Genomic DNA, 25078 nt, shown 5'->3' on the forward strand with positions numbered 1-25078 from the left:
TTTGGTCTTTTTGAGACAGGGTCTCCCTGTAGCCCCAGCTGTTCTGGAACTCAGTGTGTTAGACCAGGCTGGCCTTGAACTCACAGAGATCCGTCTGTCTCTGCCTCCCGAGTACTGGGATTAAAGGCGTGCGCCACCATGCCTGGCCATTTTTGTGATTTTTATAAAATATGGTTTGAAGGTATTTAGATCCTCTTTCCTATCTGCACCTCCCCCCATGGCTTCCTGCCCAATTTAATATACTCTTTTATGTGTAATACAGCCTATAGAGTCTGATTTGTGTCCCCAAATGCCCTTCAGTGTGGGTCCATCTACTGGGCCCACCCAGAGCCCTGTCCCTATAAGACACTGTCTTTCCCCCTCTCAGCAGCCATCAATTGCCAAAAGTTCCTTAGATTGGGTTGGGCTCTCTTACCCATTTACCCACGTCTGTGCTGTGGTTTTGTCTGGTTTGAGCTTGCATAGGACTTGTGCATGCTGTCGCCATTGCTGACTGTTCATATGAGTAACTGACCAGCTCTCTGGAAGACTGTTTCCTTGTGGTCATACACCCCCTCTGGCTTTTAAAATCTTCCCACCTCTTTGGCAATGATCCCTGAACCTTGGAAGGTAGAAGTTTGAAATATGTGTCCTATTCAGGGGTAAGCACTCTGTGGCTTCTTGTTCTCTGCACATTGACCAATTATGGGTTTCTGTGTTAATCACCACCTGCTGTATAAGGAAACTTCTCTGTAGAGAGGTGAGAGATGCATTTATCCTATGTGTAGTGGTTACATTGAAGATGTGTCACTTAGGGTTCAGTGTGTCAGAGACACTTATTTTTTATTTTTGACCAGTTCTGGAACTCTGTAATAGTCTCCATCTGTTGAAAAAGGAAGCTTCTTTGATGAGGGGTGAAAGATACCACTTGTCTGTACATATGAAGATGCATATTTAGAATAAATTAAGAAATTATATTGATCTAGAGATGTGGCAAAAGTAGGTTTTTCTCTAGGATCTATGACTTCTCCAGCCATGTGTATTTGGCTATGTTTACAGTCCCACACTTGAATTTCTTCCCATTGAGTGGACCTTAGTTCCAATTAGACAGCTGTTGATTACCCCCAAGATAAAAGTGCCACTACTGTACCAATAGCAATAGTTTGTTGGGCCAGTTAATTGCCTTTTAGGCTTTACAGCTGGGTAGGGCCATTAATTGGTTTTCTCCCTTAGCAGTTTGTATAGTATCCTTTGATACCATGAGAGCTTATCTTCAGGGGAGGTGGCTTCAGTTCCAGCTCCGTTGCTCCAAGTCTTGTGTCTGAAGTTTGGCCTATCTTCAGCAGTAGGGTTTTACCTTCAAGTTCTAGGAGGAATCAAGGGCTATGGCAATAGCCTGTGTTATTTTGGGGAGTTTCTTGGACTATCCAACCAACACTCGAAGGGAGGTTTCTCCTGTCTGATGCTGTTTTTTGTTTCATAGTCTTTAGCTCTACATATGCACTTATATATTATTGCATGCGTATTTTTCAGTAGGACGTTGAACTAATACATTTTCCTCTAGCTTTTCATACCATCTAAGCATTATTTATCTCTCCTCTCATTCCCAGATTAGGGGGAATTTCTAATTACTGGTAAAACCAGCACTGTTTTCTCTGACTTCTCCCTTATGTTAACTCAACAAAAATTAAAAATTTAAACATGCATTGAGCATCTATTCCATTCCAGGGCTGTAGTTTAGGCTTTGTAAATATATATGCACACTAAATAGAACTTGCCCTTTATAGGAGCCTATTTGAGAGCTAAAATAAGCCTAAAAACTGAGTAATGCCCTTCTTTTTTTTTTTTTCATATTTTTCTTGTAGCAAATAAGAAGAAGGAGAAGGAGCGGCCAGAAATTTCTCTTCCTTCAGATTTTGAGCATACAATTCATGTTGGTTTTGATGCTGTCACAGGGGAGTTTACGGTAAGTCCTAAGTGTCAGTCTTACAGCTGGCCTATGTACTGTTAGATTCAGCCTGTTCTCATCTTCCTGATGCTTCTTTATTTGGTGGAGATTTTCATTTGTATCTTCTTATGTTCATGAGAACACTTTGCTAATCTCCAAAATTTCCTTTTTTATTTTTTTGGTTTATTGGTTTGCAGTAGTGAGGATTGAATACAGGGCCTTGTTCATGCCAGTGTACCACTGAGCTACACTGCCATCTCAAACCCTTAAAAGTTCCCATGATAGCAAGCTCTGTGGGGCACTGATGATGCAGGGGTAAATCAGACATGGTTTCTGCTCTGTAGGAGGTAAAGCCTGGTAAAAGAGCAAACATCTTCAGAAATAGGTAGCACAGTAAAGAGGGCTTCTTAAAGGGGCTTGTTAAACTCTGAGGGACCAGGGAAAGGGATGACCAATAAACTCATTTTATCTACTAGCAAGTATCAGGGTTTGGCCTAATATTCTTTTAGGGCCCCCCTATAACCATGCCTTCCTAAAAACCTTGCACATCTCTTTTAGGGGATGCCAGAGCAATGGGCCCGCTTGCTTCAAACATCAAATATCACTAAGTCAGAGCAGAAGAAAAACCCACAGGCTGTTCTGGATGTGTTGGAATTTTATAACTCTAAGAAGACCTCCAATAGTCAGAAGTACATGAGCTTTACAGGTATGAGGATTGCATCCATGGTAGTCAGAGCAGAAGCTCCTGTGTGTCTGTTGGTTAGCATGCTAAGAGAAAGTAGAAAGAATGCAGGTGTCATTCACTAAGATGGGATTTTTTACATTTATTTTGTTGAGGGGCAGGCATGCATGCTGAGGTATGCATGCTATGACTTGTGTGTGTGTGGAGATGGGAGGAAAACTTTCAGGAGTAGGTTCTCTACTTCCACCGTATGGGTTCTGGGGCTTGAACTCAGGCCATCAGGTTTGGTGGCAAGTGCTTTTACCTACTAAACCATCTCACTGGCCCCTGCATGTTATTTTAAAAATAGCATGTATTATATAAAAGGAACATAGACATCTATATAGTTGTAAAACATGGAATTTAGCTGTCATTGACATTACTGCTAATACCATATTTGTTTAATAATAGTAATGAGTATCATTTAAGTTGTAAGCCCAGTTTCTTCTTCAAGAGACTTTTTTCTTGAGATAGGTTTTATTTTGTACCTCAGTTGGCCTAGAACGTACAGTGATCCTCCAGCTTCAGCTTTTAGAGTCCTGGGATTGAAGGTGTGAGCCATTGTTTCCTCATTTCCAGCCCTATTTTTTATCACTTGAATGGAAATCAAGCCACTAGTTATATTTTTATGTGTACTTTCTGTGTAAGGGATTATGGTTTTTAGTGTTTTTAGTGATGGAACTGGGATTAGAACTCAGGTCTCCTAATTCCTAACCCTACTTTTGAATTTACTTACTATCTCTCATAATTTTATTTGGAGTGCTGTCTTCAATAGAGACAATTCTCTCTCTTTTTTTTTTTTTTTTTTTTTTTTTTTTTTTTTTTAAAAAAAAAAAAAAAAAAAAAAGAGGACGATAAATCTTTCACTGTGATATATCAAAATAATGTCCTGGAACTCACTATGTAGACCAGGCTGGCCTTGAACTCACAGAGATCCACCTGCCTCTGCCTCCCGTGTGCTGGGGATTAAAGGTGTGCGCCACCACACCCGGCGAAACAATTCTCTTTTTTAGGATAACTTCAAAGGCCTATGTTTGTGGAAAGTTGCCTTTTTTATAGCATCTTAGAATATTAGAGCAAAATTGGGCGTTGTGGCACATTCCTATAATTCCAGGTAGAGGCAGAAGGATTTGGAGGAGTCCAAGGTCATCCATGGCTACCTAGCAAGTTTCAAGGGCAACCTGGGCTATGGAGAGACTGTCTGAAAAGCGAATAGAACATTAGACCAAGAAATTTGTAAATAATATACCAGTTCCTTATTGTTTGCAGATATAAAAAGCAAAAAAGGCCTTTGTAGTATGGCTAAATTAGCATCGGGCCTAGTCTCTTTGCAGTCTGCTGTTCTTTGTTTCTGTTGCCTCCTTCAAAGGGCGGCATTGTTGGAGAACGTGAGAGCCAGGATGAATTGGCTTATTTTGGTGGATGCTTTCCCTAGCTAGGTTCTGGCTTGTATCAAAGGGCACAGATGGTAGGAATGACAGACTGCAGCTTCTCTCCTACTGCCGCAGGTGTGCTCAGGAAAGGGCCATGTATCTTCCCAGCAGCATTTCCCTCCTCTCAGCTGTCCCCACTGGGTCTGTCTCACCTCTTTCATTGAAGGACTGGGTCATTGTAAGGAGAAATTGGGGTGAGAGGTTACTGAGTAGCAAAGGTTTCTGGTGATCAGGAAATCAGAACTTATGGTTTAAGGAATTTATTACAGAGCCATGAGATTGGAAGCTGTTTTCTGTGTACATGTATATAGATACCTGGAAGCTGCTTGTTCGCATATGGAGTCATTGCCCCTGTGGACTTGTATATATGGTTGAAATTATAGTCCACTTAAGTATTTATGAATGAATACATGTATAAATATACACATTCCAGTAATTACAATATGTTCATCAGTGCATGCATGATTGAATGACAGTCACTGTATTTCTATAGATAACATTTGCATACATCTACTGGTGCATATTAATGTAAACACACATTCATGTATATGTATGTGTAGGATTTAAAATTTTCTAGCCGTTAAAGATGAAGGCCAACTCTAAGTAAAATTTTATATTTGGTAGTTTATTTTTAAGGTAGCCCCTCCCTGTTTTCTCTCAACTGTTAATTATGGTAACATCACTTCAATTTGTGTATGCTCACATGTGATTCTCATGATGGCCTCTAGGGATTGGCAGGGCAAGGACTTACCATGTCCCTTATATAGACTCAAGTTAATTAAGATTAGAGAAATTAAATAACTTACCCATGAATATTCAGCTGATATGTGATAGAAGTGTGTTCTTTTATTTTCTTTGAGACAGGGTCTCACACTAGGTAGCTCTGGCTAGCCTGGAACTCTCTGTGTAGACTAGACTGGCCTGGATCTCAAAGCCAGCCTGGTCTACATAATGAGGCCCTGTCTCGTAAATAAATAAATAAATAAATAAATAAATAAATAAATAAATAAATACTGTTGGTAAAGAAAATTGGGCCTTTAAAACCTCTGCTGTCTATAACTTCAACACAACTCTCCATGCCATATTTGGATAGGCTAAGTTTCCTATGACATTTGGTTTTCTAAACCAGTTAGTATTAGGGGAAAAGTAGACTGGATTGACATCCCAACTGAGTTTAGCTCTACTTTGACATTAACTTCCATTTTCTTGAACCAGTCTCTTTGTCTTTGTTAACTTGAGTTTCCTCATTTGTAAAATGAAGGGGTTGGAAAGTACGTTCTGTTCTTTTGTTCTGTGCTTTTGTATTTGATCTACAAAATTATACATTGTCTTTAAAAGGAGCAATGTTTACTTGTTTTTAAAGTTTTTAATATTATATTTATTCATTTATGTGAGTGGGGGGGGTACACACATACCATAGTGCAGCTTTCAGGAATTGGTTCTCTCCTTTAACCATGTAGGTCCCAGGGATCAAACTCAGGTCATCAGGTTTGTGTGGCAAATGCCTTTATCTGCTGAGCCTTCTTGCCAGCACATTATTTGTTTTTCATATGGCTTCAGAGACATGTTTATAATCAGAATGCTAAGGACTCAAAATGCTCACACTATGTAAGGTTGGGGGTAGTGCAATAATAATGAAGGCATAGTTTTGCACCTCTGCTAATTTTTTTTTCTTTTTGAGATGGTTTCCCTGTAGCTCCAGCTGGCCTTGAACTCACAGAGCTCCGCCTGCCTCCTGAGTGCTGGGAGTAAAGGCATACACCACCACACCTGGCCAAAGTTGGTATTGTTTTGTTCTTTGGAAAACCAAAGCAAATGAATTATGTTTTTATTATGCTTTGAATTGATTTTTTTCCAAGGCTTAGTTATTAAGGTTTTTTAAAAAAAATATTTATTTTTATTCTATGTGTATGAATGTTCACCTGCATGTATGTATGTGCACCGTGTGCATACGTAGTGCCCACAGAGGTCAGAAGAGGGCATTGGATTCTCTTGGAACTGGAGTTACAGATGGTTCTTAATTGCTGAGCCATTTTTCCCACCCCTAGGGTTTGTTCGGGGAATATATTGTCATAGATTGCCTTGCGTCCTACTTTGTAAGATCTCTTATTTGCTGTAGAGCCAAAGGAGCAATACTGGGCCCTTTCTTATGTGACAGAATTGAAGTCTTGGGCATTCTCAAGGCTGGGTTCTTGGTGGCAGATATGTCAAATTTGGTAAGATATTTCTCTTCTCAATTCCTTTGCTGAAGAACTGGCAAGTAAGTTTCTTCTTGGATTCTTAGGAATTAAAAAATAAAAACAAAGGCAACCTGGTCTTGAAACTTTTTTTTCCAAAATCTTTTATGGATCTGTTTCACAGTTCAGCAAGTCTGAGATGTCATTGATTATAAGATGCATAATTTTTTATGTACCACTCAAATCTGTCCATCAGACTGAAATGCCTTTAATTGTAGGATACATCTCTATGAACATTAAAAAGAAATACATCAGAATCAATGAAATAAAATTGCTTTATTGAGGGCACTTGATTCTGTTCTTAGAAAACAAACCCCTGCCTTTAATTAGACTTGACAGGATTGATACTTCTTTTCCTGTGGAAGCTAGACATGCATATAGAAGGATCCTTTCTTTGTGTTCTTGTGTGTGCATGTGTGTGCACATGTGTGCATGGAGGTCAAAGAACAACCTTGGGCGTCATTCCTCAGACACTGTACATTGTTCACTGTTTGTTTTTTGATATCAGGCCTTTTACTGGCCTGAAACTCTCCTAATAGGACTGGGCTGTGAGCCCCAAGGACCTGCCTGACTCTGCTTCGTCAGTGCTGAGACTCTTAAGCATGTATCACCATGCACAGCTTTTTTGGTTGGTTGTTTTAGCATGGGTTCTGGGGATTAAACTCAGACCCTGTGCTTGCATTGCAAGAACTTTATTGACTGAGCTATTTCCTCAGCCTCTGAAAGTTTCTTTATGAAAGCTGAAACTATAGATTGGTCATGATTTTATGTGGATGGTTCAGGAATATGCCATGGATTCCTTGACCATTGAAACCTCGTGATGATAGAGCTGATGATGTAGATTCGGTACTAGCATTATATTTAGAATTAGATCAGAATTCAGATTTTGAATCCTCTGTTTAATCTAAGTACACTCTGGGCAAATTACTCGACTTCTCTGAACTATAAAGTCTGAAAGTATGAGTTTTAAGCTTTAAAGACTGAGCTGTCTCTCTGGCCCTGAACTATAAAATCTATGAAAGTGAATATAAGAATATCTGGAACCAGTGTGAGGATTAAAGAGATGATGATAGATATAATGTGCTTTGCGTGACTTCCAGCCTATAGTACTAAGTCAGTCATAATGTTACTGTTCTATGAACCTTGGAGGTGTTTGGTCAGATAGACTTCCTTAGTACTCAGAAAAGAATTAGCTATACTTACTAAATCTTTTGTCTTCTTTCATAGATAAGTCAGCTGAAGACTATAATTCTTCTAACACTTTGGTAAGTCTTTGATTCCTCCATTCTGAAATAAACAGGTATGAAAGTAAGGCTCAAGACAGTATGGTAGATGAGTCAGGGCTGGGGACTCAATCCTGGTCACTCTCATGGTCAGCTTTAGGATTTCTGTGCATACAATAAAGGAACTGGACTGATGAACAGTATTATTCCTGTTTGGCAGTGTATCCCTTCCAGCTTTACAAGAGTGCAGAAATTCTAACCTTGAACCAGAAGATGTAGTTTTTAGGCTGTTTGTTTCTGTGTCCCCCTCCCCTCCAAACCTCCATTCGTTGGTTTGAACATTGGGAAACTCAGTTTGCCTTTCTGAGGTTCAAATTCTTCATCAGTAAAATGAGGATGATACACTCTCCCTTACCTGGATATGTTTTCAGACACCTAGAATTAGAGGGGAAGCCCCTATCTTTTGTCAGTAAGGTCTACTAAACTAGGATTAGAACCAATTACTAGAGGGAATAGATTCTGTTTAAGATCCTTTTATTCTTCCCTCTGAAGTTGTATTATTTATTGTTCTGTAACTTGAAGGATTATTAAAGGAACCCCTGAAGAATTGGCTGGGAAGTACCAGTAGATGACCTTAAAAGTGCGTCTGTGTCCTTTATTTTAAAAGTTGTATTTTCCATGGCAGTTATGAATATAAAATGAGATGTTGATATCTTAGAAAGGGTCGTATAAATAGTAAGATATGGCACATGAAAATACTGCTATTCTTTATATTTTATGTTGTCCTTCATAGAAAAGTGGTTATAGCTAGGCCTACTGCCACGGGCCTCTACTCCTAGGTACTTGGGAGGTTGAGGCCTCGAAAGTTCAAGGCCCACTGGGCCTATGGATGAGTTGAAGGCCTTTCTGAGCAATGTAGTGAAAATCTGTCTCAAATAAAAAGTTAAAAGATGGCTGGGACTAAAGCTCAATGATAGAACATTTGCTTAGCATTTGAGAGGCCCTAGGTTCATTCCCCAGTACTGCTGAAAATAAGAAAAGAAAGGTGTGTGCTGGATGGCTTTAGTGTTGACTTGACACACCTGGGTTGAGGGAGCCTCAGTTGGGGAATTTCCTCTATTGGACTGACCTGTGGCCATGTCTGAGGGGCATCTTCTTGATGAGTGATGGGGGAGGGCCCAGCCCACTGTGGGTGGTGCCACCCCTGGGCAGGTGGGCCTGTGTTGCATAAGAAAACAGGCTGAGCAGGGGCCAGGGGAGCAAGCCAGTAAGCAGCATTCCTCCATGGCCTGTGCTCCAGCTCCTGCTTCCAGGTTCCTGCCCTGAGTTCCTACCTTGGGCTCCCAGATGTACTGTGACCTGGGATATGTAAGTTCAATAAACCCTTTCCTCCCCAAGTTGGTAGTGGTCAGAGTATTTTGTCACAGCAATGAAGAACAAACTAGGACAAGGTGTTTATGCCATATTGGTTTACTAAACATTTACAAAAGCCTGTATCTCTGTCAGGTCCTGGGTGGAGCAATCAGACATTGTCCCCATGTCTCAGAACCTCCCAGTCTTGTAGAGGACATGAAGACACAGACTGTGACAGTTGAGCATGCTAATAAACCTCATGAGGCCAGGGACTATGCATGTCTTGTTAATGGCTTTGTCTTTGGTACTCAGCAAGTTCTGACGTTCAATAAACATTTATTGAATGAAAGATTGGATATGTCAGAAAACTTCCTAATGGTAAAGTCTATGTTGAATGAGTTATCTAAGGCAAGAATTAAAGAGAGATGAAGGTATTTCAGAAAGAAAGAAAATTATATTCATGAGCAATTAGGTTCACAAGATAAAGTTATATGGGGACCTGCCAGTAGTTTGATATGAGTGGAATGTGAAGTGTACCAGAAGTAGTGGTTGGTGATGAGGAGGAGTGGTAAAGTAGGCCAGCTCATGTACAAGTTTGGCTTTGTCTAAAGGATAATGAAAAGCTTAAAGAATTTGAAGCAGGAGAACAGTAAGGTTGAACACAATGCTGAGCCACCGTCACACCATGCTGCCAACAGTAAGACATTTAGACTCTTAGTAAGCATAAAAAAAATGTTCCTGAGTCTTGTACCTTGCAGTGTATTGGATCCTTTTTTATTCATTATCTCTTTCATTTGTTACAGCAGCATAATGAAGTAGATTTTTATTCTTGCTTTATAGATAATAAAAACAAAAGAGAAAGGTCATAGCAGTCGACATTTGATTCCTAGTCTATCGTGCTTTCCTCTCATTCATACTGCTTTGCATCAGATGGAAGAGATGTGGTAAAAGATGGGGGATGTATTTGCAAATGCACTGTTTTATTTTTGAGACAGGATCTCCCTGTAACCCCACCTGGCCTGGAATTCGCTATATAGACCAGGCTGACCTCAATCTCACAGAGATCTGCCTGTCTCTGCCTCTAGTGCTGGGTGCTGGGATAAAAGATGTGCCCCATCATGCCCAGCTTTGGGTTTTGTTGTTGTTTTTGAATTGCAAATGTTGTTATTGATCATTAAGTTATTGAAGAGAGGCCCTAAACAAAGTTGAATTATACCCCGTGGTTCAGATGCCTTTATGCTTTTGTAAGGATAGCTGCTGTTCTTTGTTGAATGGTAACTCTGTGCCAGACACTAGGTTAGGAGCTTCATCTTTAGCATAATTAATCTATACAGTTACCTTGAAAAGGAAGTACTATCATCCTCATTTCTTAGGCAAAAAAAAAAAAAACCACCTTCCTAAAGACTCATAAATAAGAACCATATTAGAAACCAGTTGTGGTGGTGCACGTTTATAATCCTAGCCCTTGGTGTAGAGACAAGGAAGATCAGAAATTCAAGATCATCCTTGGCTACATAGTCATTAGCTGGGTTATATATGACCCTACATACACACACACACACACACACACACACACACACACACACATACACGAAAAAACAAACAAACAAAAAGAACCAACCACATAAAACCAGATCAAAACTAAAATCCTATGAATGTCAGTTCAGGGATTTTTCACTGTGGCAGGGAACAGAGAAGGATGTCAGAGAGGTTTTATAAAGGTGACTGCTATAAAACCACAGCCATGTTGTTTGTTACTGTGGAAGAAGAGCCCTGTGGCTCATGCCATATGGCAGGGAGGATAACACCTGCTTGGTAAAAAACCTGTACTAGTTTAGTATCTACAATTAAAACCACTCAGGCTGTCAAGGACATTTTCTCCTAATCAAGAGCATTTGTCCTATAACTCACTGTTCTATCTTTCCTTATCAGTTTTACATATAGGCTATGGCATACATGTCATTGCTTTCTGTATTGGTTTTATAATCATTGTTCCATTTCATTTATGGAATAAGCAGGATTACTATCTCCAGATTAAGAAACAGAGGCAAAGAATCATTGTGACTTGCTCTCTAATATTGAGCAAGTAGTAGAAATCCGTAAAAAATTCCATTCTCCTGAGCATTCATGTATTTGCTCATACCATAAATATTTCCTCAGTACCTTCTTTGTGCCAAATCACGGCAACACAAAACAAATGTGTACTCTTGAGGAAAATATTAATGGCAGACTAGAGAGATAAGAACTGAAAGAGAGGGCCATAAGAATAATGTTCAATGGGCCACATTTGATGGAGTGATTTTTCTTGGTCATAGAGGGAAGTTTGAACAGTTCCTGGGTCCTAAAAGTGCTCATTTAACAAATGTCTCTTACACTTCTTCCAGCTCTAAACCAAACTCCGTTATCCGGATCTGGGCTCTCTCTGACGCTGATTCCATGTTATTTTTGTCACCGATTCTTATAAAATGAATACCAACTAGTGTGATGGGCATATCTGTAATCTTAGCACTTGGGAGCCTGAAGCAGAAGGATCATGAGTTCAAAGCTAGTGTGAGCTACATAGCCTGGTCTCGTCTTAAAAGAATACCTGTCATGTGATAGGTTCTTTGGGTGCTGAAGAGTTAAGAACTGGTAAGGTCTTTGCTCTTAATCTCACAATTTAGTGATAAATCAGAACAAGGATGTATAAAATAATGCCAGGTAAAGCCAATAATGAAAAAGGGGCAGTGCTTTGCTGTCTGAGGGACTAAGTGTGACCAAACTCGGGTCATTAAGAGTCTAATATATAAAGCAGGAGAACTTGGGGGTTTGTGTTAAAATTAAGAAAATATTTTAAGTAAAAGATTTATATAATTGGATGTGTATTTTTGTCTTAGCTCAGGATTCCTCTGGAGAGCTGGGTGTGGCGGCCCACACCTTAATCCCAGCACTCCAGAGGCAGAGGCAGGCGGATCTCTGGGAGTTCAGAGTCAGCCTGATCTACATAGCAAGTTCAGGCCACCTGGGGCTGCAGGAGACCCTGTCTCAAAAATACCAAAAAAAAAAAAAAAAAAATAAAAAACCCTTAATGTACAGAGATAACTTCACAGAAAATATTAAAGTTAAAAGACATAGAATGTAAGTAAGGTCTTATAGCCCAACATTCACCAGGCTGGCATTCCACAAAAAGATAAAAATGAGGCATGGAGAACAAACAGTAATAGAATATGGCTGAATTATTAAGAAGTGATGAATTTTGGAGCTTGAGAGTGCAGCAGTTAAGAACACTGACTGTTCTTGCAGAAGACCCAGGTTTGAATCCCAGCACCCACATGAAAAAGATTCCTCTTGACCAAAATTACATTTAAAAGTGAAAACACTACTGTGAAACAAAAATATGACACAGCCATTGTTAGGGATCCATGAAAGATGGAAAGCTACAAGGCCAGATTGATAGAGCAGAAGCAGCTGCAGCTTCTAGGAAGTGGAAGGCAGGCATTTGGCACACACCAGAAATCCCAGCATTGGAGGCTGTGGTGACTAATACAGTAACTGGTACCACATTTAAAAGTGAAAACACTACTGTGAAACAAAAATATGACACAGCCATTGTTAGGGATCCATGAAAGATGGAAAGCTACAAGGCCAGATTGATAGAGCAGAAGCAGCTGCAGCTTCTAGGAAGTGGAAGGCAGGCATTTGGCACACACCAGAAATCCCAGCATTGGAGGCTGTGGTGACTAATACAGTAACTGGTACCAGAGAGTGGGCTATTGGTTGTAAAGAACCTGACCATGTAGGGTTTTGGAAAAATATGGAAGACTTCGGAAGTTTGGGCTAGAAAACTGGTTGATTTCTGTAAGCAGAGCTTAACAAGCCATTCTAGTAAACGCCTGGAAGAAAGTAGTGCTGAGAACAGTGTAGTTCCAGAGGGAAATAAGGACTTAAGCAGCACGTGGGATATTTTGGCAAAGAGTCTGGCTGGAGTCTGCCCCCCAACCTAAAAGCTTGCCTGAGGCTAAATTGAAAAGCAATGGACTAATTTCTCTGGTAGAAGAAATTTCAAGACAGCCTAGTGTAGAAATGGTGAATATTATGCAGATCTACAGTGAAAAAGAGCAAATGGGGCAGAAAGAAATACAGTTTGGATTGAAAAAGAGCACTAGGAAGATAAATGTTGGAGCCTGGCATGTGATGGAGAGGATCCCATTGATAAGGAGATTAAAGTGATTAAGGAGGGGCCTAGAGATTCAAACTTAAACAATGGGGAGAGTGCCTCCAGGGCAAGACCACACCCAGTTAAGCCTCCAACCTGTGAAAGGAAAATGTTACAGGGGCCATGGAAGAGAAAAGCTTCTAAAATGGATAAAGCAGTCTGGAGTCCACCCCAAACTTGCAGTCAAACGTGGCAGTGTTGTTCACCTGATGCTGGCTTTAGAGGCATAAAAAATGGAAGAGTGAAGGGGTCATCAATTCTTCCTCTGAGGTTTCAGAGAGTCTCAGAAGCCAGGCAGCATGAAGCAGGGATTCCCCTGCCTAGAGAAGGCCCTGGTAGGCCATTGTGTGAAGCTGTGAAGGTGAAGCCTGGTTGGCAGTGGAGACCCCAAGAAGTTCATGATGCCAGAGCTGTGAGGCATCTGCCAAGAAGACCTGTATACAGGGAGTGGTACCAGCCCAAAAGAGAGATGCGTATTGCAAGCAGCAAAGCTGAGCCATCTAAGCCCTTTGGAAGTGAAGTTCCAGAAGTTGGATGTGGAGCTACTGGATTTGGTGTTTGTCCTGCTGGTTTGGATTTGATGTTTGCTCTGCAGGTTTTGGGTCTTGTTTTGGTCTGGTATTTCCTTACTGTGTCTCCATTCCTCCCTTTTGGAATGGTAATGTGTATTTGGTTCCACTGTATGTTGGGAGTATGTAATTTGTCTTTTGATTTTATAGAGGTTTATAGTTAAGCTATTTACCTGTGGACTGTGGATGTTTGAATAGTATTGAGATTGATAATGACTATGGGGACTTTTAAAGTTGGACTAAATGCATTTTGCATTTTAAATGATCATGAGCCTATGGGGGCCAGGAGGTAGAATGTGGTGGTTTGAATGAAAATGTCCCCCATAGGCTCCAAGTGTTTGGACATTTTGTCCCCAGATGATGGTGCTGTTTTGGGAGGCTTTAGAAGGTGTCGCTATTCTGGAGGAAGCACATCACTGGGGGTGGGTTTACAGAGTTCTTAAGCCTTGCTGGATCTCCAGTTGTTCTCTTGCTTCCTGTGCCTGTGTGATGAGGTGAGAGCTTCACTTCTGCTGCTCCTGGTCCAGCCACCTCCAGCCACCATGCCTCCCTGCCATGACGGACTGTAATTCCCCTGGAACCATAAGCTCAAATAACCTCTTCCTTCTATAAACTGCTTGGGTCTGTGTTTCTATCACAGCAACAGAAAAGTGACTAATACAGAGGCTAAGGCAGAAAATGGAAAGTTCAAGGCCAGCCTTGGTCACATACACTTTGTTATAAACACAGTGAAAGAGAAGGATGCTAGGAAGATAGAAGTAGCTTTAAAACAACAACAACAACAAAAACTGGGCTGTGGTCCTGGTCATTTTCAAAAGTAAATTAATTTAAATTCAACTGTTTACTTGAGGAAAACCACTGTGAGTGTGGGCCTGAGAGAGAAACCGCAAAAAAGGAAATGAAGTTCTGCAGTTGAAGAAGACTATTTTCATTATTTTTAAGAACATCTTTTATTTGTTCTTTGATAGTTTCATTTTGCATACAGTATATCTTGATCTTTGTTATCTTTGCATATTCACCCTCAACTCCCTCTTTCCATCACCTCCCCCCAATATTCTGTCACCACATTCCCCTCCCACTTTCATGTCTTCCCTTTTTCCTGTTTTTCCCCCCTTTTTAACATACTGAGTCCAATTAGTGTTGCCTGCTGGAATGTTGACTGACATGTTGGCTTGATCTTGTGCAGATCTAGCTGCAGTGAGTTCATGAGTATAATGGCCATGTCCTGTCCAAAAGACAGCATTTCACAGCAGCATTCTCCATCCTAGGGCTTTTACATCTCTCCACACCCTCTTCTGCTGTGTCCCCTGAGCCTTGGGAGGGGGTTGACATAGATGTCCCATTTAGGGCTGAGCACTCAACATTCACTGATCATCAGCACTCTGATCAGTTATGAGTTCTTGCATTAACTGCTACCCACCGCAGAAAGAAGTTTCTCTGGCCAAGTCTGAGAGCTGCACTAATCTAGGAGCATAAACATAAATATTTAGAAGGCAGTTTGACAACACATCCATTTGGCAAAACAACAGTAGTAGGTTCCCTTCTAGGTCCTAGGACCTCCTGAACCATGGGCTTTTGACCAGGTTTACCGATTCAGGCATGGATTCCTTCTTGTGAAGAAAATAAGGTAAAATCCTGCATTGCAAGAGAACCATTTCTCATACTTTGAATAGCTGGGAGGAGAGGAATTTCTACATTATATGCTTTTTCATACCTACATATCATAAATTAAAACTTGCCAATAACCACTTCTCCATAATGCACGGACTAAATCAAACCCGTGATTCAGAGAGGACAGACTTACATGCCTGCAGGAAAGTCCCATGCTAATGATGTACAGGAGTCAATTGACTTGCAAATGTGGATAGCCAGTGAACTGCAAACATTTGGGGAAGACAACATAGAAGGATTAAAGTAAATAAGAAAAACTGGGCCTATAAGAAGTAGATAATAATTCAGGAAAAATAATTCTTCAAAAAGAATGTGAATTTGCATTCACAAAATAAAAGAGAATTAATGAAACAGATGGAAAATTTGAAAATAAGGAATAATAAAGAGCTAGTCAAGAAGACAAAGAATAGAGAGTGGGGGGGAAAGGGGGAAAACGCATCAAAAGAAGGCATATCATTAATGCTCTCCAAGTTAAGAAAGATACTAATTCTGAATGCAAAATATCATGTTACTACTTTCTCTAATGAAAGAGCTTTGGAAATTAAATGTAGCAGAAATGAAAAACTCCACATATAGACTGAAAAATATGAAGTAGAAATCTCAAAAGACAAGAAAACCAGAAAAAAATAAGAAAATGTAGAATCAGTTAAAGAGATAAAAGAAAAATATCTAAATATAAAGAAAAAGAAAACCTAAGTATAAAAGAAGTTCCAGAAAAAGAGAACAAAGAAAATTAGGGGAGAAATCAATGAAATAATTCGAGTGTATTTCCTGGGACTGAAAGCTTGAATATTCAGGTTGAAAGAGTTAATATTTGTTTGCTCTTTCCACAGCAAAAGATGAAAATGAGGATATAATTATGAAATTTCAAAGTAATGGTAACAAGAAAATCCTATGAGCTTTTCAAGTGAAAAGGAGAAGAGATAAAGAAACAAAAGTAAAGTAGCTTTGGATTTAGCAATATCTTAAGATAGATGACAAAAATGCAGTGTTGTCCAATGGCAGGAAATTATTCCCAACCTAGAATTCTATGATCAGCCAAAGTCTTAATCAAATATGAGGGAAGGACAGAGAGAAACTCCAAATCTGAGCCCCCAAAGATACCAAGACAGTAGAGTTTTAAGCTCAATTTAGGTTCAGCAATTTCAGTACATTTCTAGAGCTTTATTGCTGCCTCTGTAATCAAGACTTCCTTGTTTTCGGGCATCAGTGTGGATAGTTCAGGCAGATCTGGAGAAACCCTTCATTTCTTGTTTTTAGAATTTTCCTGTTAGGCTGGCCAGAACCAGAGGAGGATCTTCCAAGTCTCTTTGTTAATGAAGATCTGACTACAAGAGGAGCTAGCAGACTGTTTACAGTGCTGTCATCACTTCTCATTCCCACCAGCAATTATGAGGGTTCTGATTCTCCATACTTTTGCCCGTGCTTCTTGTTTTCTGTCTTTTGATTATAGTAATCTCAGTCCATTTGAAATAGTGTCTCATCATGGTTGTATTTGTATTTCCTAAGAATTAATGACTTGACCGTATCTTCATGTTTATTGACCATTTCTATTGTGTTTTCTAGAGAAATTTCTTTCTTCCATTCTTCCTTTCCCTCTCTTTTTCTTCCTCCCTCTCTCCCTCTCTTCAGGAACTGGGTCTCACTATGTAGCCCTGGCTGGCCTGAACTCTCACAGAGACCCAACTGCCTTTGCCTCCCAAGCTCTAGTCTTAAAGGTGTGCAATACTATACCCACCTCTCATCTTCATTTAAAAAAATTTGGGGGCTCTCTTTTTGAGACAGGGTCTCCCTGTAGCCCCAGCTGGCCTGGAACTCACTATGTAAGCCAGGCTGGCCTTGAACTCAGATACCTGTCTGCCTCTGCCTTCTGAATGCTGGGACTAAAGGCGTATGCCACCACACACGGCCTTAAATTTTTTTAATTACATTTTTATTTCATTTTGTGGGGGGGGGCGTACACATGGTGCCCTGTGTATTTGGAGGTCAGAGAGCAACTTGCAGGAGTTGGTCCTTCTTCTACCACGCGGGTCCCAGGAATTGAATTCAGGTGGTCAGGCTTGGTAGCTGACCTGCTGAGCCATTTCTGTGGCCTTCATCTTTTTTTTTTTTAATTTATAATTTTAATTTTATGTGATTTGCTTGCATGTAAATGCACCATATGTGTGCAGTGCCCCCAGAGGCCAGAATAGGGCACTAGATCCTCTGGAACTGACATTGTGGATGGTTGTTAACCACCATGTGGGTGCTGGGAACTGAACCCGGGTCCTTTGCAAGAGCAGCTTGTGCTCTTAACCACAGAGTTCTCTCTCTAGCCCACTCTCATCTTCTTATTTGGAAGATAGCTTTATTGTATATATGTTTCTTCTTTTTGAAAATTTCAGCTCTTGGAATATGACATACTACTGCTTTCTGGCTTCCACTCTTTCTGTTTAGAAATTTTTATTCTTTTTTTTTGTTTTAGAGAGCGTCTTGATATGTAGTCCTGTCTAACTCCCTTTCCCTCTCCTCCTTTCCCCCCTTTCCCCCCACACCCCCACTGCTCTCCCTTCCCCTTAAATTATATCACTTTTATTCTTCACATTCTTCAAATGACAGAATTTTAGGCCAAGATGATTCAGTACCTGTGATCACCATAACTAATTGCTTGCATATGCTTGGCATTGCCACATTTTAGGTTATGCCCTATACTGAGGTCCTGTTACATGTATGTGGTCCTGTTACAATGCATGTGATTGCAGTTTTCCTTAATACATCAGATATAGCTCTAATCTAATATTCCTCAATTCTTCCATTTGTCTCTTGGCTTTCTTTTCTCAGGAGCCTCAGGTGGTAGGCAGGAGGGGGACTCACCCTCTGTCTCTCTCCCGTACCAGATGGTGAGCTACTTCAGGGCATGCATCAGCTTTTTTCATCCTTATGCCTTTATATCAGCAGTATCAATACCATCACAGAATCCTAGGGACTCTGAAAACATCTGAAATTACTTATGTCAAGTATATATTTGAAAAATCCTTATCGCCTTTCTAATCTTAATGCTAAAAACAACAAAAACCCTCATGTTCTGAACCCATGTTATTTTCTTGACTCTGTTTGGTAAATAGTAATGGTAGGTTATTTTTGCCTGAACCTGCCCTAAAACCTGCTTATCTTGGCCCAGCCCTGTTTAGTGTGCACGGGAAAATCAAGTTGCTACAGATTATACTAAATCTAATTAGTGGTATTGGTAAAGGTCATTCCTGGACAGGATAGAGCCTCAGTAAAAGAGCACCCAGTCTGGGGAGAAATCCATTGTCCTTTTTAGACTACCCTTGGGACATACTAGGTCCATGAGGTTGGAACAAAGTCCATTTAGGCTTCCAATTACTATATTAGGAATGGCAAAGAATTAATAGTGATAAATTAACAGAGAGTTTGAACAATTCAAAACTTTTGATTCTTTCCCTGCATTTCATACTTTATTTAATCTGCTCAGTGTGAAGAGGCAAAATTTATAGACTAAGAAGGAACTCTGAGCTTGTCTTCAGGTGTTTGGTTTGGAGGAGGCAGGTAGGGAGCTGTGAACTGGCTTCCCATTCCACAGTTAGGCTTTCAGTGGCAAAAGGAAGCACTCAAACTGAGTGGATAGTGATGGCTATAAAGGAAGCCACCTAAGTGACACTTGGCTTTTCTTTTCTGTATAGAATGTGAAGACTGTGTCTGAGACCCCAGCAGTGCCACCAGTTTCAGAAGATGAAGATGATGACGATGATGCTACCCCACCTCCAGTGATTGCTCCACGCCCAGAGCACACAAAATCTGTGAGTTTCTGGGATCTGGAGTCATTACCGTGAGGGGTGGGGGTAGTGGGGTGAGGGTGGGGCTGGGGGGAGCGGAAGGGTGGGGGCAGGGGAGGGAAGTGATAGTACTAAGGTTAAAAGTTTAATACTTGATAGGGGTCCATGGACTTTATAGCTGGTGCAGCCTCTGAACCACTTTTTTCCCTCTTATTTTGTGACAAGGTCTCACAACGTAGCTCAGGCTGGCCTTGATTCATGATCATTCTCTTGCCTCTCAGCCTCTGGAGTGCTGGGACGCACCACTATCCCAGCTGGACCGCCTTTTTAAAAAATACATTCTGTATGATTAAAGAGAAAGTAGTGTATTTGTCATTACATATAGTCCCAAAGATTCCTGGTTAATTGTTGTCTATACCAAGCTAGCCTTGGTTTACTTAGCTTGCTCTTCTAGATAGGCTAGGAAGCTGTATGGAATTAGTGTAACTCACTTTAGGGCTAATGTTATTTTAGTCTCTTGAGAAGCAGCAGATTATCTTGCTGAAGATTTTTATCTTTCATGTTAAATGTGCAGTGTTCAGCCTCTCACAGCATCGTTGATGATACTGAAAGACCCAAGAGAGTTTATAATACATTAGTGCTATTAATATGCTGGACATCAGGAGTACATTTTGCTGCCGGATATTGGCAGTGATTTTTAACTTCCTTTGAGGTTCTTGCATTTCAGAATAGCCACAGTCCATCCTCCTGCACATTGAACAATCTAGTTCATATTGACTTTTACTTGATTTAGCATCACTGAACAGTGATCTCCCATCTGATGATACTCTGAAGCACTCTTCTAGCGTTTCTTTGTTTGGGCTTTTTATTATGAGGATCGGTCCATAATGAAAGAACCAAGGTCTGTTCCTTGGATGGCTAATGGGAGATGCTATGAAGGAAATTCAGTTAGATGACTGACCCCTTAGCATAAGAACTTACAGAGTCTGTTGAATCTCTTTTTAGGTCGTAAAGTTACCTTGAGGAAAAAAGGCCTTTAAAATTGAAGAGTTGTCAAAATATCTCCCATTGATGTGACCTGGTTGCAGGCATATTCATTTAAAACAGTTTGCCCTCTAAACCTTGAACTCCTCTAAAGTAGAGGAAATCTATCAATCTGTCTTATCTATCATCTGTCTGTCCATCTATCATCTGTCTGTCTATCATCTATCTATCTATCTATCTATCTATCTATCTATCTATCTATCTATCTATCTATCTATCATCTATCATCTGTCATCATCTATCTTCAGTACTTAAAATAATTGTTGGCACAGGGATCAGAGGGCAGTAAATATTGAATAGAGGAATAGATTGATAAATTTCCTTCTTAGAATTTCTCTAAAAAGATACTGTTAAATCCTCATTTATAAAAAGAAACAGCTGAGATTTGGAGAGGTAAATTGGTCTATCTACAAATACTTATTAAGGAAAAGCCAGGATTTGAAAGCAGGTAATTAAACTCAAGATTGTGTTCCACCAGAGTACACACATCACATTTTCTGTGTATAGACCTGCACTGGGAGCCGGTGAAGGAGAATGTTAGGGAAGGAAAAGGCTGGGTTTCTTTTCTCAAGGAGCATATGAGGAGAAGCAAGGAAAGAGAATAAGGTATTACAATAAAGTTTACCATTGTTCTACAGCTACAAGAATAGAAAAATTGAGAAATCATTATGTTAGGAAGCCAATCCAGCTGAAGATTCTGATCCATTTATTAATTGATTCTCTGTGACATTTATCTGAAGGCTTGCTTTTTGCTAGGTAAGTGGTTAGATGGAGGAACTCACAGATGAGTAATGTATTTTCCCTGTCTCCATAGACTCTATAGGCCATCCAAAAGATAACTGTCAGTTTTTTATGATAAAAATTGGATAAATAGTGCCAGGCATGGTGGTGCAAACCTTTAATCCCAGCACTCAGGAGGCAGAGATAGGTGAATCTCTGTGAGAGTGAAGCCAGCCTGGTCTACGTAAGTAAGTTCCAGGCCAGCTGGGGCTACAGGGAGACCCTGTCACAAACAAACAAACAATAACAAAAACAAAAATCCCCAAAACTAAACAAAAAAACCTTGATACTTACATACTTACTTGATGCATACTTAAAGCATCTTCTTGGGAAAGGAAGTGTAGCCTAGGAATACTTCTGAGCCTTAGCAGTATATGGTTGCTTCCATCTTACATACATTGATCTCTTTCTCCCTTGCAGCAGTGACTCTCTCACAGAATGAGAATATAGGAGCAGCCTTTAGAACTAGGGCTAGAGCTAGGCTTATAGATTCTCAGTAAAAATTTATTAAATAAGTGTATAGGAAATATAGTCTTTTAAAACCTAGAATTTGAGTGCTTAACATCTCCTACACATGACTCTTGATCATTCACACACATTAGTTTATTATTAAGGTAGGTATTATCACCATTTCATAGACAGAGACTGAAGCACAGAGGTAAGCAGCCTGTCCAAAGTATGCAGAAGGTAAGAACGAACACTGGGACTTGAAGCCTAGACACCAGGTTCCCACGTCTGTGTGTGCCCTACTGCTTCTCGAAGAACAAGAGTAGTTCCTTCTTGGTAAGGGCTCAGAAGCTAAAGAGGGAATGACTATGTAGAAAATAATGTTAAGTGTGAATAACAGTTTGAATTGCCTAGCTCTTTTAGAGTATCTCGGTCCTAAGACTGTTACTAACCAGCGAGAGCAAGGAAGGTCATATTATGGAGAATAAATGGACTTGGGCTCAGAGGAGGAGGAAGAATGCAGATTTTTGTTGTTGTTGTTGTTTTTGAGACAGGGTCTCCCTGTAGCCCCAGCTGGCCTGTAGCTCACTATGTAGACCAGGCTGGCCTTGAACTCACAGAGATCTACGTGCCTCTGCCTCCCAAGTGCTGGGACTAAAGGCATGCACCACCATGCCTGGCTCGAAGAGTGCAGATTTGTATGAGAAAGGATGAATTTTGGTAGATATTTTTTTTCCTGTTGATGTTCTAATGTCACATCTAGAAGAGGTTCCACTGTGCTAACAAAGGCTAACTTTGGTAAAATTTTGCACCTATAATGCAGGTATATACACGATCTGTGATCGAACCACTTCCTGTTACTCCAACTCGTGATGTGGCTACATCTCCCATTTCACCTACTGAGAATAACACCACTCCGCCAGATGCTTTGACTCGGAATACTGAGAAGCAGAAGAAGAAGCCTAAAATGTCTGATGAGGAGATCTTGGAGAAATTACGTAAGCACTTCATACTTTTCTGAACCTTCCTTTGGTCTATGATTGATCAGTTGTGGAAGTGGAATTCTGCTGCTGTGAAGATCTAGGTCCTAGGTTTAGACCATGTGGCTGGCTGGCCGTGTGTGGTACCTTAGTTATGAACTGTAGTGTTCATCACCTTAAACCTTTGTCTCTTGTTTCACCAGCTTTGGTTGGACACCACCTTAGGATGAGAATATGATGGGAGAAGATGTGAATAGCTCACTCTGAGGGTTATAAAGATGACACATGTATTTTATTTAGTGAATATTCTATGAAGAAAGATTGAGGTCTTGATTATACTTGGTGGAAAAGAGTGCTTTGATTGATGCTTACTGTTGGCCTAGGAGAAAACAGCTCTGCCGTCATAGGAAAAGGGAAGGAGACACCAACAGTTTAATAACCTGTACATACTGAATGGCAAGCAAGATATTTCTTGAGTTTTAAAATTTTATTATCATATCACTGTGAAAATGGGCATTATGATCCTCATTGATGTAGTTAGGTTTTTAAGACCCAGGGATGCTAAATGCCTTGCCCCAGGTCATAAAAATAGAAAGTGACAAGTTTGAGACTGAATCACAAACTATATTCTTACAGAGTATGTTGCCTCTTGCAACCAGATAGAAATTTCCATTTATTTTTTAAGCAGCTAGAAGTGGGGCTGTAATAGGGTAGCCTGTTCAGTAAACCGCAGAAGGAATTACAGTGCAACGAAGGATTAGGTTGTTCTTTTTGGCATGGAAAAAAATCATTTGAAAGAGGATTTGAAGTGACTGATTTGACCAAGCTTATACACTGACATTGCTTGCTTGCTTTTTCTTAAAAGATTTATTTTTGTTTATGTGTATGAGTGTTTTGTCTGCCTGAATGTAAGTGTGCCACGTTCATGTAGTGCTCACAGAGGTCAAAAGAGGGGATCAGGTTCCCTGGAACTGGAGTTAAGGATTGGTGTTAGCTGCCATGTCAGTTCCTCTGGAACAGCAGTAAGTGCTCTTAACATTGAGCCATCTCTCTAACCTCTACTGGCATTGCTTGAAAAACTGAGGTTTCTGGTTCTTAGTTTAACAACTCTCAACTTCCTAATACTTCTTGTTTGGCTTTAAAAACGAAACAAAAACAGAAAAAACATTCATTGTCCTAAAAATTGCCCTTGTCTGGGGCCCTCATAAGATGATGAAGTAAAACCACTCAACCCGCCATCTATTTAATCATATATAATCTTATTCCCAAAACCATTTTTTTCCCCTAAATAGCAATACATAGGATTATAGAAAGGAGCCTGGCTTGGGAGTTAGGACACTTGAGTTGAAGCCTCAGTTCTGCCATTAACTTGTGTCCTAGGTAACTTCCTGCTGTTCTTTGAGCCTCCTTTTTTCTCATCTTTTAAATAGTGATATTACTACTTGACTTGTTTTAAGTCAAAGAAGATAATTATGTGTCCAAGAAGTACCAAATCCTAGTAATTGGTATCAGTGGAAAAGCTTATTGGACTTAGAGACTGAAAACCAAACTCCTAATCATAGCTTTAGCACCAATTTGCTATATGACTTTGGGAAAGTATCTCGCCTTCTGTGAGCCTCAGTTCCCTGTCTCTGGAATGCAACTATGAAACCCAGTAAACATTGTCTTTGTGCTTAAACTTTTCCCTGATGCAAAACTCTCTTGGCTTTCTTTACCTGGCTGACTGGTACTTATAAAAAGCAGTCCACCACTGTGAAGCCTTTTCAGACTGTTACTCTTTGTGTATCCCTCATCCCTTTAGCGTTCATTACAGCAATTACTGAATTTTTTAATGGCACTTTCACTTGTCTTTTCCATGAGATTGCGCTTCTTGAGAGAACCGAGTTTCTTTTTTTTAGATTTTTTTATTGAATTTTGTGTTATTTCATTCAGAATTTCTTAATCATCTTTATAGCCCCTTCCACATACCCCCTCCCCCACTGGAATTCATATATTCTGTCATTTGTGTTAAGGCCTATCATGTCAAGTTAGTGTCCCCAGATGTTCCTCAGTACACGTTCATCCACTGGGATCTAGTCAGCCCATTGGGATATAGTCAGCCTATCAAGAGTTTCTCCCTTTAAGAAGATCAGCTCTTCTTCACCCAGCACTAATCAGCTGCCAATAATTCTTTGACTAAGATTGGAGCCTGCTGCCCATTTCCATAGTTCTGTCCTGAGTTTTTGTCTGTTTGAGTTTACATGGGGAGAGCTGACTTTCTTTCTTTCTTTCTTTCTTTCTTTCTTTCTTTCTTTCTTTCTTTCTTTCTTTCTTTCTCTTTCTTTCTTTCTTTCTCTCTTTCTTCTTTCTTTCTTTCTCTTTCTTTCTTTCTTTCTCTCTTTCTTTCTTCTCTCTTTCTTTCTCTCTTCTCTCTTTCTTTCTCTCGTTCTCTTTCTTTTGTTCTTTTTCTTTCTCTTTCTTTCTCTCTCTTCTTTTTCTTTCTTTCTCTCTCTCTTTCTTTCTCTCGTTCTCTCCTTCTCTCTCTTTCTTTTTCTTTCTCTCTCCTTCCTTTCTTCCTTCCCTCCCTCCCTTTCTTTTCTTTCCTCTCCTCTCCTCCCCTCCCCTCCCCTCCCCTCCCCTTCTTTTCTTTTCCTTTCCTTTCCTTTCCTTTCCTTCCCTTCCCTTCCCTTCCCTTCCCTTCCCTTCCCTTCCCTTCATTTCCTCCTTTTCTCTCCTCTTCCTC

At 40.2% G+C, this 25078-nt stretch overlaps 1 protein-coding gene across 3 annotated transcripts in view; it reads left to right on the forward strand.

The window, feature by feature from the left end:
• The window catches only part of Pak1 (p21 (RAC1) activated kinase 1), a 167667-nt gene that overhangs the window by 107308 nt on the left and 35281 nt on the right, over positions 1-25078 (forward strand). For all 3 annotated transcript variants that reach the window (XM_029568828.1, XM_029568829.1, XM_008844210.3), the window contains exons 3-7: positions 1845-1945; positions 2486-2633; positions 7546-7583; positions 19013-19129; positions 22200-22374. In XM_029568828.1, the coding sequence (XP_029424688.1) occupies positions 1845-1945; positions 2486-2633; positions 7546-7583; positions 19013-19129; positions 22200-22374 (579 nt within the window). The remainder of the gene's footprint in view (positions 1-1844; positions 1946-2485; positions 2634-7545; positions 7584-19012; positions 19130-22199; positions 22375-25078) is intronic.

Source organism: Nannospalax galili, unplaced genomic scaffold, assembly GCF_000622305.1.
Source record: "Nannospalax galili isolate Female #2095 unplaced genomic scaffold, S.galili_v1.0 scaffold278, whole genome shotgun sequence".
Lineage (NCBI taxonomy): Eukaryota > Metazoa > Chordata > Mammalia > Rodentia > Spalacidae > Nannospalax > Nannospalax galili.